The sequence below is a fragment of the Ooceraea biroi genome, chromosome 7 (assembly GCF_003672135.1).
Source record: "Ooceraea biroi isolate clonal line C1 chromosome 7, Obir_v5.4, whole genome shotgun sequence".
Taxonomy (NCBI): domain Eukaryota; kingdom Metazoa; phylum Arthropoda; class Insecta; order Hymenoptera; family Formicidae; genus Ooceraea; species Ooceraea biroi.
In genome coordinates this window covers 12,664,204-12,679,992 of record NC_039512.1, presented here as the reverse complement: position 1 = coordinate 12,679,992, position 15,789 = coordinate 12,664,204, and the positions used below count along the sequence as shown (strand labels likewise).

The following is a 15,789-nucleotide window of genomic DNA, read 5'->3' as shown; positions in this document are numbered from 1 at the left end:
GATGTAAATCACCTCCCGCTCTCGTCGGCCGATGGGCGAGCAAAGTGGATGGGAAAGCTCAGGATGTCTCTCTCTCTTCCTGAAAAATAATTCCGGCAAGTCGGCTTTTCCATTAAAAAGTTTGATTCGCAGATTCGTGGTGTCGGCGTAACCTAACCGCGCCGGAAGGAAAGTTCGCCGTTCTTCTTACAAAGAAAGCAAGGCGGAAGTAGAGAGGCCGGCCGACACTCCGGCTACCTTCTCGGTCGCCATCTTCCGAAATCTGCTTTGTCTTTGCTTTGTTGCTTTTGCGATGCGGTGAGCGCGCGTCGCAAGGGTGCATCTTTGTTTAAAATTCTGGAACTTCTGTGAATCCGGAAGCTCCCTGCGGCACGCAACCGTATGGGTGCTGACGTCAAGGACGAGAAATCGTGGATCGAGTCACCCTGCAGAGTTCACGTGGTAGCGAATTTCCTCGCGTGCATGCGATGCTCAATCTTTCGTCCATTTCCGACTGACAAGTAGCATATCGGCAATTGCAAATTCCAATTTGTGCAAAGTGCTCTAATTTATCACTAATCGGGAAACGTGTAATCCATGTTATAATTTATTAAAATTGAAATTAATAATCGCATTCCGCGGCGTTTTCGAAATCATTTCATTTCAATTTCGTTTCAATTCTACTTCCTTCTAAAATAGCTGAACGTGTTACATTTTTGGTTCTGTGAATTATTTTCAAGATCTATTTCTAAATATGCTTTAATAGTTTCTATCTAAATCTATCTTTGGACTTCATGCACGGTCTTTATACATACAAGCACACATTTGTCTTTTTTTGGATATTTCTCGAGCGATGACTCGAGGATTATCGCCGAGAATTAACTCAAGAATTAACATCGGATTTTGGAGATAATCCATTCTTGTGGAGCTAAGACTATATCTTCTCGTATCTCTTTTCAAGTTTCTCGGTTCCTACCTTTCATTCTTGTCTTTTCACCCCTTCGGTATCCTCGGATCAATTTGAAGGAAGAGGTGTGCGGCCGTCGAAGTTTCGTCTAACTTTAAACGACTTCGAAAAACCTCCGGTCTTCTCATCGTCAGGACGAGAGGCGTCCTCGTCCTCGTCGTCCTCCTCGTTGTCATCGTCGGCATCGGCCTCTTCTTGTAATAGCACAGTTTGCAAAGTCGCGATGGTCGCCGATAAAAGTTACGTCGTTTAGTGACGTTCTTGCTGCTTACCCCTCCTCTCCCCTGCGCCTCCTCAGATCTCACGGAGCTTGCGAGAGAGATGTGCAGGAGATGCGGGAGATAAGAAGAAATGTGAAACGAGAATGAAAAACTGGGAGGAAGAAAACATACCTTATTTCGAATTAAATTCTTATTTAATTTTGAGCCATGAAACATTTATAGCTTGAATGATTCAAGTCGAAAACAGACTGCAGTTTAAGAGAGGAACAAGTAAAGTAAAATATAGAAGAGAAAGACAGGAGAAGGATAGGAGACACCGTTCAATGGAGATATGCGACTTTTATGCACGGAGTCGAGAAATTCAGAACGAAATAACGTAATAATGCAACGGGGTTTATTGCACTTGCTCTTAAGGACATTTTCTAAACTTTTGTTTTTAAGCTACATGTCTTCTTGACATTATTATTTACTACTTTTGTACTTCGTCATTCATGTACTTTTCTGTTTCACATTTCGTGCCGGATGTGTGATTTACAATGAAGAATGACTGTGATAATAATTCTAGTAAAATTCTCAAAGCTAAATAATGTTCATTTATTTAAATGTTTGCAGAACTTGACTATTCAATATTCTTTCGAAAAGGAAATCTTTATAAATAATTCTCTACATTAAATTCATTATAAGGAAATTATTATAAGAAAATTATTGTTGTTAAAGAGAAAGAATATTTGTGTATTTTTAATGTCGATTCAGTATTAGCATAAGTACATTTAATGCCTATAAATAACAAGAGTCTGTTCTGTTTGCAGAATCTTTGGCATGCGTAATACGAGTGAGTCGGCCGTAGGGCTCGTTTCGCGACCAGCGAAGGGATCAAAGGAGGGTCGTTTGGCCGCTTTCGGGCGGTACGAGACCCGGTGAGCGCGAGAGGGCGAGCAACCCCTTTGCCGACGACCAGCAACTCTCCCGTCCGTCACTGTCGACGAACAACAGAACAGGTTCGTACATCCCCCTCGTAATTAATACAGATTTAAATGTGCTATAACTTGATCGTACGGATGAATTGTGAGAATTTTTCTTGATCTTTTTAATTCATAGTACTTTTTTCATATAATGGAGATATTAGTCTATTTAAGAATAGATTACATTTGCAAAAAATGAATTCTGCTCAAAGAAATTTCAAGAATATCGTGTTTAATGTAGAAAGAATTGACGAGAATCTTTTAAAATAGATTTGCAGACTTCTTAATGATTCCATAACTGCTGTTTTGCTAAAACTATGTCTGAAGCCTGTGCGCGCTGAAATTTCGAGACATTCGATTTTTTTCGAGGATTTCTATTCTATAAAAAATATTTTACATTTACTTTTGCATTCGCGACAATTGTCGCAAGCTAGAAAAAAAAGGGTTAATTTATTGGTGAGTTAAGAATGCAAATTATGACATTTTCACATGCCATCGAAGGCAGATCGATCATTCGTCTTGAGCGGATGTTTGCGCCGTGGATCGAGCAAGGGGTGGAAACTCCTGTTGAAGATATCGAAAACTTGATGGCAGGGGGGCTTATCTCGACGCGTTAAGGGAGCATTCTATTATACGTTTCTAACGGAAGGGGGTGCACGATCCCTCAGTTAGACGCATTGTAAACAGAGTCATTTGTCAGAAGTGCCTCCCATCCTCGTTTCGAGAATGGTTAGGGAAGTCTTTAAGTGCAGACCCATGTAAGAAGATTGAATCGATTATGTCGTAAAGGAGAATTTACCTCAATCTTCCGGAAATACCATTACAATGATTATTTATTCTCCAAGCGAAATAAGAAAAAAGAAATAAGAAATAACGTCGTCATCAACCGACCATCTCACTGTCCGCTGATGTTTCATCGTAAAATAAAAGACCGAAATCCGAAATCAAGATTGACGTTGCATCAGCACGACGGAAGTCGGCTTAGGAAAGTAAGCTCACCTTCAGGAACTTCGTTGATCACGTTATTGTCTCATGGCTCCATTTTCATAGCTGAATGCTATGGGGTAGGCTGTTGGGGAAACTTTTCCATCCTTCTCGGTGATTTTAGGCGGTCAGGTGGTTTCCTCTCTTTTTTCCCCCGTTTTGTCTTACTCCGGGAATGAGGAAGGTGAAGTTCCGGAAGAAGATTGGTCGGTGTACACCAGTGACTTTTCGAACTTGTCAAAGAATGTCGAGGTCCACAAAGGCGCCAGCTCTCGAACGGAAAATCACGGTAGTTGAAAGTTCTCGGGAACCCCTCAGGCAGGACCGTACCGTATAGTGCTTGGAAACTGGAATCTGCCTCATAATGCATTTCTCAAGTGCGCTCGGAAAGCAATTACATTGTTCCCGAAAATTCGTACATCAAGCGTTAATTTTTGTTGTTAAACATTATTAATATTCGTGATTGGGTAACTGCAGAAAATATGTGTGCAACAAATACTTGTAATTCCGTTCGAGTGCATTAAAAACAATCTTGTTTTAGAATTTTATTCCAATTAATTTTGCGTTGTTTTAAATTATATGAGATACGCTCGAGAGAAACAGGCTACAAATAAATTTTTAGCAGTTTGTATACGGAATATATAAATGTATAAACATAAAATATACAGTATACAAATTTAAAAAAATATGTATACAAGAGAATAATAAATTTATCAGCATGGAATAACGAGATTAATAAATCGAAAATGAAAATAAAATAAATAACTTAAGATAAATTGGCGACTAGAAGTTTAACTGGAATAGATTAACATTAAATGGACTCCAAGTGAAATGCGATGAACCCGTAATGGAATTAAAATTGCGGTTCTTCGTCCGCGAACTGGAAATAATGGAATTTTCCTTCAAGCATTTCGAAATTTCCCGACCAGCAATCATGCTCATCATTCAACCCTATCTTCCAGAGAATGATTTATCTACCCCATGAGAGGGTCAGGATGATCAATCTATATCAATCGCAACTGCGTGATAAAACCGAAAGCAATTTCTTCCGTGGAGATAACGGCTCGTCTCGCGCTCTCAACCAGCTTCATAGACGGATTAGTGACATGAACATCATTTCTCCCGTGTATCCTCTGTTTTCTTAAAAATTGCGTGCCCGTCAGTAACACAGTATTGTCTCCGCACCTTCCACGCGCAACTGCGAATGCGCGATGCAAAGATTTATTTATTGGAAATCCGTATTTATATGAAAATATCGTCTCGTTGTTTTTACTGACGCAAATGGACAGATGGTTATCTGAAGAGATAGAATTCTTCCTCGAAAACTGGAGCACATGCGCGTCTCGTAATATTGACATGATCAAGACGGACTATATTACGTTACGTTATAAATCGAGGAAACCGATGATGTGTAATGGCATTTTCAAGTTGCAATAGAAAAAAACACAGTGATGATGAAAGATAAATAAATACAATGGATATAAACGCAAACGAATAAAAAAACATTCTTCTACTTAAAGAAAAAATAAATAGGTAGAAAACGTTAATTTTAAGGGAATTAGACAAGCCTGCCGAGATGAAATTTCATCACGAAATTTTACCAGGGATTAAGACTAGTCTCGAGATGATCGCGGCGTCCTTCCTTATCGTGGCGACGTTCTCTCAGACCACCTTCACCCTCAAAGGCGCATAATCGTCGGGGCTCCTCGTTAATTAGTGAAAATAATTGGCCGACGAGGAGCGGCAGACGTCGCAGGCTGTCTGCGATAAGGATTCGAGACAACTCGAGAGGAGCCTCGAGAGGGTGGAGGCGAGGATGCAGGCAGGGTGCTCGACTAGTTTTTCCGGGAGCAAGGAGGCGGAGGTTGAGATTGGGAGAGACAGGGTGGAAATTCATTTCCTTAATGGAGGCTGGAGTGTACTGTATATGTAACCGACGGTGACTAAACAACTCTCACCCCTCCTTGCCAACCCCCGTTTTCATATCTGCGATGTGATGTACGTACGTGCTGCTGAACAAAGACGGTCTCTCAGTCGAGCAATTATATATGGGGTGTTGTTTGGCCATTTGAGATGAGCGTTTAATTCATATTAATGAAATGAACAATTGCGTACTCTGCAATTTTAATTAATTTAATTTTTTTATTTGAGGAAGTGTAGAATTATAATAGGCATATGATAATTATGAAATTAACGTGTGCAATTAGATTGCATACTCCGATCTATATCTACGTCTATGTCCGTGTGCAATCATATGAAATATCTCTTTGTTCCCCTAAATTGGGCAAATTTCACGCGCTCCCGCGTGCGGGAATCGGCGGTATTTTCATTGGAGGTCACTGCGAGACACGGAATATGTCGTGATAATGCCGTGATAAGGGCTCGGCCGCATCTATGTGACGAGGGAATGCAATTAAATGCGAACCGAATCTAAGCCCGTGAATGCAAAAGCCACTTCCGGCGGGATGTAACGGGTGAATCGCGCGGAATATAATATGCCGCCGGCGATAAATAATACCGTGGTGAAGGCGACGGGCGGAAGAGGCGACGGGGGTTGGAAAACGGAGGCTAGTAGCGACGGCTGTCGCGGCCATTAATCAGACGAATTAATTACGCTCATTAACGCGCCGCATTACAAGCACGAGTGGAGAACGAGTTTTTGCTGCTGTTGATGCTTGTTGCACGCGGCACCGGAGTTTGCCGTTGTCGTACTTGTTTATTCTTTGATAAGAATATTAATAAAGATATGTTGAAAGCATTTAGTTTTATGGAGGTAATGAAAACAGATTGTTCAAAAATTTCGTTCCTCTATTGTTGTTTGTTAGTTGTTATAGCAAGATAATTACTTTTTACACATTAATCTGATTCAACGTTAATTTATTTTTTATTATTATTTTTTTATATTATTATTTTTTTTAAGAGAACTTGTTCTGATTTTTGAATAACAAGAGAAAAAGGGAACAGCGAATTTCATGAAATTTAATGCAGAATTATCATTTCTACTGAAAAATAAAAGAGGCGAAAATATAACTTTTTTAATACATATATATGTATAATTTTTTTTATGTTTCTTTATATTTCATCTTTATACTTGAATAAAATGATTCCAAAATTGCAATTGATCGATTGAAATCAATTAAGTTTTTTGGTTCTTTCTCCTTTATAGACACGTCAGGCACATAAACTTGACTATTGACAAAATAAATGTTGTATCCCGCCTGTGTGATCGTGGCTTTTTATCGGGCGATAAAATGTTTAACGGCCTCTCCCACATCTATTCCGGCGCTATGGGATTCATTTTCCTCCGGTTTGTCGAAGGGGGTGTAAAAATGGGGATGAAATATGAATCCCACCGACGAAAAATTCCTGTGAAACGCGGGGAATACAATGAGACGAAGATGGGTCGTAAAACGAATAAAGAGCGTCGGGAGGATAATCCGCAAACCTTCTATTTTCCGGACAGAATTTTATCAGCGCAACTTTTGCATGAGCGCATGCCTCAAATTGCGCATTTGTTAATTTCATTAATTTCATTAAATCGATTATATGATAATTAATAGAGGCACACAGAAATTGATTATAATTTAATAATTAGCACAAATTATAGATTAATAACAAAGTGAGAGATATTACTTGTTGGAATATTAATTTACTATTTAATTATCTGTTCGCATTGTCACAATCATATCGAGCAAGCTTTTGAGGAAAGGCCAAAAGCACAAAGCACGGTTACTATGAAATATGATGGAATATCGTGTCAATTGAGCGTCGAATTAATTATTCCTCGACTTTAATTATTAATCAGTAACAGCGCGATATCAGTAACAGTGAAAATAAAGATCTCAGAGACACTAAACCCACTTCACCTGCACATACAAGAATCATTTAAATCGTCTTGCGAGTAAAACAGGATGCGTCATATTTCGAGCTTACGGAATCGATCAGCCGCCGATTAGTCCAGGGAGAATTAATTTCTTCTCGTTCACTCGATGGCTGGCACTTTCGCGCGAATTAGCACTCTCGATGTACGCCACGTCCTCGATGTCAAAGACATGCTTTATCTCGCGATAGCGTGATTCGAGAATCGGCATAGGGAAATAACGCAAAATAACGTTCGGCGCTGATGAATGTGCTGCCCGTGACTCTGTATCTGACAAACCCAGTGCACCGCTTATTAGAATTGTAATTACAGGAGAAGAGAGTGGAGAGATAACTATAATGCATACTCGTCCCCCCTTCCAACAAGATTGAATGAATTATACTCACAACCCCTTTTCATACATGTCTGCATTACTTCTTATTACGATTTTTGGAATTTCCATTTTTGATATCCGAATATATTTTAAATAATTTTATTCATCGGAAACGTAATTTTAACATTTGTGACAATTTTAACGTGATATTTTCAGAAACCTTTTTTCGATTTTTCTTCAGTGAAATTATTATCAGTCTCTCATTATAGCTGTTGAATATCTTTAATTAAATCTCAGAATTTTATAATAGAATAAAGTTAATTTAAATAAAATTTAAGTGAAAAGTATGCACTTTGTCATCTGTTTACTTTTCATTTATCGTATAGTGTTATCGTAAAGAGTAAAGAGTAGTTCGCGAAACTCCGTTCATTTTCGATCACTTCAAACTACCGCGCGAACTCGGCGAGTCTCATCCCTCTCTTCCTTTAGAAAAAGGAACTAAGCAAAAACTGCGGAAAATGTGGCCAAAACTCGATTTAGCGCTTTGCTGGAGGTGGTCGAGGTGCGGAGTGCCAGCGAATGTGACCATACGCAGCGGGGCTCCTTAATTAATTAGCGTTAATTAACAAACGTGTGGCGAAACTGTTGCACTCTGTCTCACTCTTCGGCTGTGTCCACTGGTCCCCGGCTCACCCCAAAATTCTCGAGGGATGCTCGAAAACTACCTTTGAAGGCGTATCCGGTTGCAGGTTGCAGAAGGGTTGCTCCCTTTCCGCACAATATTCGGTGGTGCATCTACCTCTAGCTTCTGGGGGAGGCGCGGTCTGTCGCTTACTAATTAAATATCGTTGTCGCGCTAATTTCCGCTGTGATGTTGCTCTAATTATTTCCCGGCAGCAGAGCCGTCGTTTTTCCGATTGTTCCTAGTTAATGAGATGGTGCAGTGCACGCGAAATGGATATTTTTGAAGTTGCCATGCTGTAATGAGTAGCTATTCCATTTACACTCTCTTCACCAATTTTGAATATAATATCGATATATAATGCGTATAACGTGTTAATTAATTTCTTTTGTAAAACGATGTATAAACAAAAAAATATAGTTTGATATACAATTAATTAATAGTTTTTAAAAATCTTTTCTTTTAACAATTACATTTTCGCAAAAATTTTCCTAAATTGTATTACAGCCATTTTCGAGATACGATATCGCAGAATGTTGCTGGCGATTTTTCGATTTCTCCCTTCGGAAAAGTAGACTCGTCCGGTTCTTGCATCCGACTGTCTTTCTCCGGAAAGCAATTTTTGAGTGACAAATTGTTGCTGCGCGCCCGTCGACGCTCGTTCAGGAGGAGGTTGCACGGGGCAAAAATAGGGGTTGTTTCGCTGCGTCCCCTCCCCGACGTTACGTCACTACGGCGCGTTGCTTTGTACGGAGATGCGGCGGGAGCGGCGCGGGCGGCGAAGGGAGCAGGATGGCGGAGAAGGTCGATCAATATCAAGCTAAGCGTTCAGCACCTACCAACCTCTGTGGCGACCCGAGCAACGACACGTCCCGCTCTCGTTGCAACCGAATAGATTTCGCGGATGCAAACCACGAAAAAAACCCTGGACCGCGGAAAACCGCCGTGACAGCTCACTGCGAACGCACCGTTACGTCTGTCAGTGAATTTCCCTAAAATCATAATTTCCTCTTTCCACATACCCTTCACGTACGCTGGCACTCCGGTAATACGTTTCACATGTTGCAGGCGCATTGCTGACATCGAAGAAATCTCTTTCTTCCGTTAGATCAAAAATGGATGCCGCATTAAACTTATTAAATATACTCATTACGCGTAACTGAAAATACCTGCGTGTACGTCAGACTTATTAGATCTAACGTTGATCTATAATCATCCACGATTGTACAGAGGCTTAAATATTTTTGGAATTTAACACAGTTAATATTGACTAATTTAGCGGTACGTAACAAGTTGTCGAAGTCTAGGCAACTCTTCGGAGCGGAATGCGCCGTTGAAATTAGAGCCTGCATAAAGCTAAGTACGCTCTATTAGAACGCGGGCTAGCTTCTTTGTTCTTAAACCACCGATGCGGATTAGCCGCGTATTCTACATTTATTAGCGGAAGTTTGTAGTGCCCGAAACTCCGCGTAGCACGGTTAGTTTGATGTGTTCGGCGGGGTGAAGGAGCGGGAGAATTGAGAAGGAATATCTCTCTTCGCTCTTATCCCGAAATATTGAAGTGAGGAATAAGCCCGAGATTACGGTGAATTATCTTCGTAGTATGTATATCGATATGGCATTGTTCCGCAAAACTAGAACATTAGAGTGATGCAATATAGATTAGTAGCTTTGCACTAATGCGCGTCCGTTTCTAATCTGCGCTATCTTTAAGCATCATACGATCTACATTATATCATAAAAATGTAACTCATTATTTAAATATTGTCACGTTTGAAATGGAAGAGAATTGCCACGTTTTAATGTTTTAAATGGTTCACGAGATGGGATCGTCAATCTTTATTTAAAATAGCAAAAAGTTTACAAATATTATTATTAAATTATTATTAAATATTATTTAAAGATTATAAATATTACTTAAAGATTAATATGTTTAATAAATTAATACGTTTCACGCGAAGACGTTCGAAGTTATCACAATTCATTACGCGTGCGAGTGCGAGTTTAGCAAATTAAGTGCATTTCATTCCTGCCGCGTTTGAGTTCACGCATCCCAGTTGAAGAATTTATCATTCAACGTTAATGTGACGTAAGCCCTTCTGAAAAGCGAGAAAGAGTGTCACCATTACGTGGGGACGAGACGAGAAATGCAGGACAGAGCGGAATCTAATTGAGGGGTCGATTGCACGCGACGTCGACACAGGAGTAACGGTCGATTATTGCCGAGACACACCCGGTACACACATGCGGTCTCGCGTGCAGTTTCTATCCCGTATGTACGTTACGTTGTACAAGTTTCACAATAACGTGCCGTAACTGTAAGATATAACTTTCGACGTAGTTCCCCGTGTCCGATGCACCGTACATACACGCGTCCGTGCATGCGTGTGCTACCGTATAGGAATGTATGTACGTGTGTTTACTGAAGCAACAATATCGCGTGGCAGCCGGTTAACGAGGGTGCTGCGGCTACATAAGACACGATCTTACGGACACAGGACGTGCCTCCAGTTTTGTAATTAGCGTCGACACATATTTGCACTTATACACCAACGTCACTCTCCCACCCCCAACTCCCACCCCCTTTGTGTCCAGACTATTCCGCGAAATATCGAACGCGGATGTATAATTCCCGTTCAACGTCGATAATGTTGCTTCAAATTAACGGCTTCCGTTTTTGTTTTTTTTTAGCTAATTAATCGACTAAGCGTCACAGACGCTTTTACGTCGTTATCGATTACTTCTTAATTCGAATTCGAGTTGGCGCGATACCGTGGAAATCGAGTCATCGGTGTCTTATTGAGTTTGAACGTCGCCGTAGTCTCACGATGATGATAGCGATATCGATTGTCCTACGACAGTGCAGCGTCGTCGAACTGATTAATTGTAGCAAGCACGGTCGCATTGTGTGCCTCGCTAATTTTGCTATTGTAGCTGTAACACGTCGGCACGCGTGCTCGCCGTGTACTCAAAATTAATTATCACCGGGCGAATAATTAATTATCCTTCGGTTTACCTTGTAACGCGCTGTCCGGAATGCCAATCAACCGGTAACGATAATAAAATCGCACGAATGTTACAAATGCGCTCGTACAAACATTGCAACGGTCATTCTGCCCGTCGAGAGTACTTTCATGGAATCCGAAGTGCAACTGAACTTATTTTAGGTACATGAAAGAAACAATTGTATAAATTATGTACAAGTATATTTTATTTATATTTTATATTTCATACAAGTATTACATTTTATTGTGTCTGTATACGCATACAATACTTGAGTAAATGCTACTTATATTAATTTAAACAGAAATCAGAAAAATCTGAAAAATAAATTACATTATCTGAAGAATTAATTCGGCACAAAACTTTTCGTGTTTCAAAGTTGAAATTATTGAACGATAAATAAAATCAAACAATGGCGGCCAAGCAGCTCCCCAGCCATTTTTCGAGGCGGGCTAATGGTGAATGTGCGATACAGGCCAGCCACGTCTTAGTGTCGCCATTACTCGACCGACAAATAAGATTTTATGGCCTCGCGCGCTCTACGTCCCATTTGCTGGCCACCGGTCATCGACCGATTCGCCGACCTTTTTTTTCTGACAACAAAAAATGCAGCACACATACACACATATGGAATGCTATAGATATTAAGATCTCCGTGCAGCTAATCAACAATTTTTGAAAAAGTAGTGATTAAAAGTGATAACGTATTTGCGAAGCTTTAAAGGCGGCAAACAATAAAATAGTAGATTCACTTAACTTAACTTTAGCTAAAATAGTAATTTTTAATTGGATTTTGATCTAATTGCAGCATATTTGACATCAAACAATAAAAATAAATAACAAATGATAAGCATTTCTGATATTTTCGTTCAAGAGAAGTTAACATCAACTGAAACTGTAAGTGAAAAATTATTTAGCGATTTTCTCACGTAATCCGCAATAAATTTCCACGAATGAACAAATATTTACAAAACGACAAACGGAAAGCTTGCACAACAACGAAGCAGCGCTGTCCTGTTGCGATGTCGCCATATTTCCCTCTACGCTTCGATATTTCCGTTCGATACTTTCCCGCGACTTTGCTGGTTGAAGAAAAATGGGGATAGGATCGAGGAAGATAGGAAGAAATATCTGCAGGAAGGGACGGAGCCGTCGAATGGTGGACGTGAATTTATTGCATCCAGACGAAGCGAAATCGAAAGGGGGGCGAAATCCGGTCGGGGGACGGGTGAGACCTCTGTGGGTGGGGCATGGCAGTGAGTCGCTTATTATACTTTCTTATTATTTATCGTCCTTCATAAATACCGACCTCGCTCCCGGGGATGCTCATCCGAAGAATGGGGAGAAAGAGTGAAGAGGCAGGAGGGCAGCAGAGTAATTTATGGAGGCATCGAATTAGTGTCATCCACCTCGACGTTTTTCTTCCGCATATTAATCCGGAATGCGCGCTAAAATATCAGGTGCTTCGCAGGTCACGCGAACACCCCTTGTTTGCAAAGGTGTGTCAATCGGCTCGTAAATCTTCTCTAATCCATTCAACTTTTCTGGGAAAATTCTAAAGAATTCTCTTTTACAACGGGGCTAAATCAAAATCCATTATCTTAACATTGATATTATCGGAAAATCGCTCAAGGCTTTCTCTTTCGTTTAATGTAACTCATTTATCTGAAAAGAGGCATTTCTTGTGAGTCTTTCGGAGCTGGGAATGGGTGTTGAAAGTTTTGTATCGCGTTGATCAGTTATCTCCGCAGATGCATCGGTCGTGCGTGGTATTGTCGTCGAAAATTCTCCATGATAAATATTTCAAACGGCGCCGTTTCAGCGTAAGAACGCTCGTCGTCGTTTCGCGGATGGGCGGCAACGTGCTTCGACGTGACTTCCGAAATTCCATTGGAATAGCGTATTCCCGGCAGCCACCATTGGGGAACGTGGGCACGCGTGACACGTGTCGCGCGCACGTACGCCCGTCAACTGCCAGATAAAACCATTTGTCAAATCTAGTTGTGCCGAACGGGACGGAGCTTTCTTGAATTCCTTTGACGCTTTGCGGAAAGAATCGACGGCCTGCTCAAATCGGAAGTGATGTCCGAGCATTGTATATCGTACAATACATTGCGTGTTGTGTAATACAAGCACTCCTTCTGTGAAGAAATATTTTAAATATTCTGTCTCTCTCGATATTTTCTCATTTAACGTTGGATAAGGGCGCCACAGCATGTACACAGCGGGTTTTATTAATTCGCAATTAGCGAGTTCAACAATTAATGTACGTTCCACAAGAGCTTTCCCATTCGCTTCCGACATGTTGTCGAATCAAACGTCATTACCAGACGTCCCTCGCATTGTCTCAATATTCCCTCGCGGCGGCCATCTCTCTCGGCATGTAAATATTACTGTGGAGAATAGATTATCCGTTAATGGCGAAAATTCACGTTGATTTACATGAATGGCGAAAATTCTTGGTAATAGACGCAACTATTCTTCTAAATAATTCCGTCGTCAAATCTGAATTAATAGGTGGAAAATCACAGCGCGCTTGTTTTACAATTTTAATCTCACTGTTACTATGCGCGGGAGGAATGGCAACGCGATGGTCGTGATGAATAAGAACGGTCGATTGAATATTTATATCGAATCGCCATCGAAAGTTGCTGCATCTCGCGATATATCACGGAGATAGGCAAACCGTGTTTCCAAGGGGAGAAGAGAGAGAGAGAAGAGAACGAAAACGAGAGACAGAAATGGCTATTTGAAGAGGGCGGGAGTGGCAGCAGTCTCGCTCTGCAATGCGTCGTCTACCGAGGGTGGAAAAAATTTACGGCGGCAATGGGAATGGGTATACACATTGACAATATTACAAAATATGAAAAATAAGCTGACGTTTTCGCAGAGAACACAGCTGAACGCTGCCAAGCATGAAAGGGGAAGCAAGAACGAAGGACGCAAAAGTAAATGTCTCTTCAGATGCATTTAAAGAAAAAACCCTCTACAGCGAGAGATTTTATTAATTAAAGAATTATTTCATTAAATGTAGGAGAGGATTTGTTTTTATAATAACAGAAGAGCATTTGTTTTTATATTAACAGAAGCTCTTTATCACTTTGTTATGTCATAAATTTTAATATAATTACATACGTATATAACAAAATGCATTCTAATTTATTATTTCTTCAATTTCCTAATTTTGCGTATTACGGCTAATATCGTTCTACTATAATCTTAGATATGCGGTCGTCATTTTCATTGTAGATGTCCTGACAGCGGGCCCCGGGCCACCAGGATGCCGACAGACGACGACTATGGCCGAAGAGATCGTCTTCTGTTGCACCAACATCCGATCGCTCAGTACGGATCCTCGTCATCCCCGCTTACCGGGTCAAGCGCGCCAAGTTCCGGCAGCGTGGGGACCCAGATCGGTCCCAATAATCCCAACGACTGCTACAAACAGCAGGTTCAGCAGCAGCAATCGTCCGACTTGCGTTCGGTCACGAGCATCGCGAGCCAGTCGAGCCAGGAACGTTACAGCCAATCGGATCAAGAGACTCAAAGTAGCGAGCATGTCGGGGCCCGAATGGTCGATCGGCTCGAAAAATCCGCGGAGAAGTGCGCGGAGAGCCGTACTTCGAATTGCGAACGTTTTGGGCATTATCAGGCCCAAAGCGGTGAGCATGTGGGGATCCGAATGGGGGGTGAGCGGCACGAGAAGGCCGTGGACAAATCTTCGATTGATTACTCGAAGTGTGGAGAGGGTCGTCAACCGAGTTGCGAGCGTTTCGGACTCTATCAGGCCCAAAGCTGCGACCAAGCCCACCAAGTCGGTGCTAGAATGGGCGAGCGGTACGAGAAGTCATCCGACAAGACGTCGGTCGATTTCACCAAGTGCACCGCTGACGGTCGACAATCGGGTTGCGAGCGGTTCGGCCATTATCAAGCTTCAGCGTTCGGTCAGTCCCCATTGCAGGGACATTACGGTGGCGGGCACGCCAGCGCCGATCGTTTCGCGCGATTTAACGACCTCAGTGCGTTGCACGGCGAGCAGCGAGCTTCGAGCGATCGTTACTCGGTCTGCAACCCGGAGCTGCGCTTCGACACGGTGGGCCCGAATGGGCCTAGCGAGTACGCGAACGCGAACGCACTCGCGGGTTCCTTCACGTCGGAGACGTTCCCGTCACCGCCGTCGCCGGCACCGGCAAACGACCGTTTCGTCCCACCACCGCCACTGTCGCCCAGTCCGAGCGAGAAGTATGCTTCGAGTCAGAGTCTGGCTGGTTACCCTGCTACTGATCGCATTTTTCCCCCCAATTCTCCGGGGTCCAAATATGGCACCGACGGTGCCGCTCCAGGATCACCGATGCCCGCCAAAGAGCGCTTCGCCTCCGCCGAACGACTGCTGGTCACTCAACAATCAACCGCAGGCGACGCCAAGGATCAACAACGCTACGTTGGTCCACCTGATCGCCTGCTCTCGGGATCCTCCCCTGTCCTGGGGGGACTTCAGGCTGGACTTCAAACGGGACTCCAGGGTAGCGGGGTCTACGCCAAGGATGCCCGTTACGCCACCATTTCCGCAGACAGGATATTATCCTCTTCGCCGATACATGCTCCAGTCCCAGAGAGATTCATCGGCAAGTCGGAGAGGTACTTGGGCGAGTCGCCCGTTCACGATAGGTATCCTCGGCAGGACCCACCAGCGACAACACATCACGATCGGTATTCGGCGATGGCGGCGGCCACCGAGAGGTCAGTTAAAATTAGTCTGGATTTATCTTTGGATTTACCTATTTTTTTATTGAAATCT

At 42.2% G+C, this 15,789-nt stretch overlaps 1 protein-coding gene across 5 annotated transcripts in view; it reads left to right on the top strand.

The window, feature by feature from the left end:
* LOC105279737 (inactive rhomboid protein 1) overlaps nucleotides 1–15,789 on the top strand; it is a 54,220-nt gene that overhangs the window by 7,384 nt on the left and 31,047 nt on the right. For all 5 annotated transcript variants that reach the window (XM_011339718.3, XM_011339717.3, XM_026971541.1 and 2 more), the window contains exons 2-3: nucleotides 1,977–2,165; nucleotides 14,241–15,731. In XM_011339718.3, coding sequence (XP_011338020.2) covers nucleotides 14,272–15,731 — 1,460 coding nt within the window. In that variant the 5' untranslated portion in view covers nucleotides 1,977–2,165; nucleotides 14,241–14,271. The remainder of the gene's footprint in view (nucleotides 1–1,976; nucleotides 2,166–14,240; nucleotides 15,732–15,789) is intronic.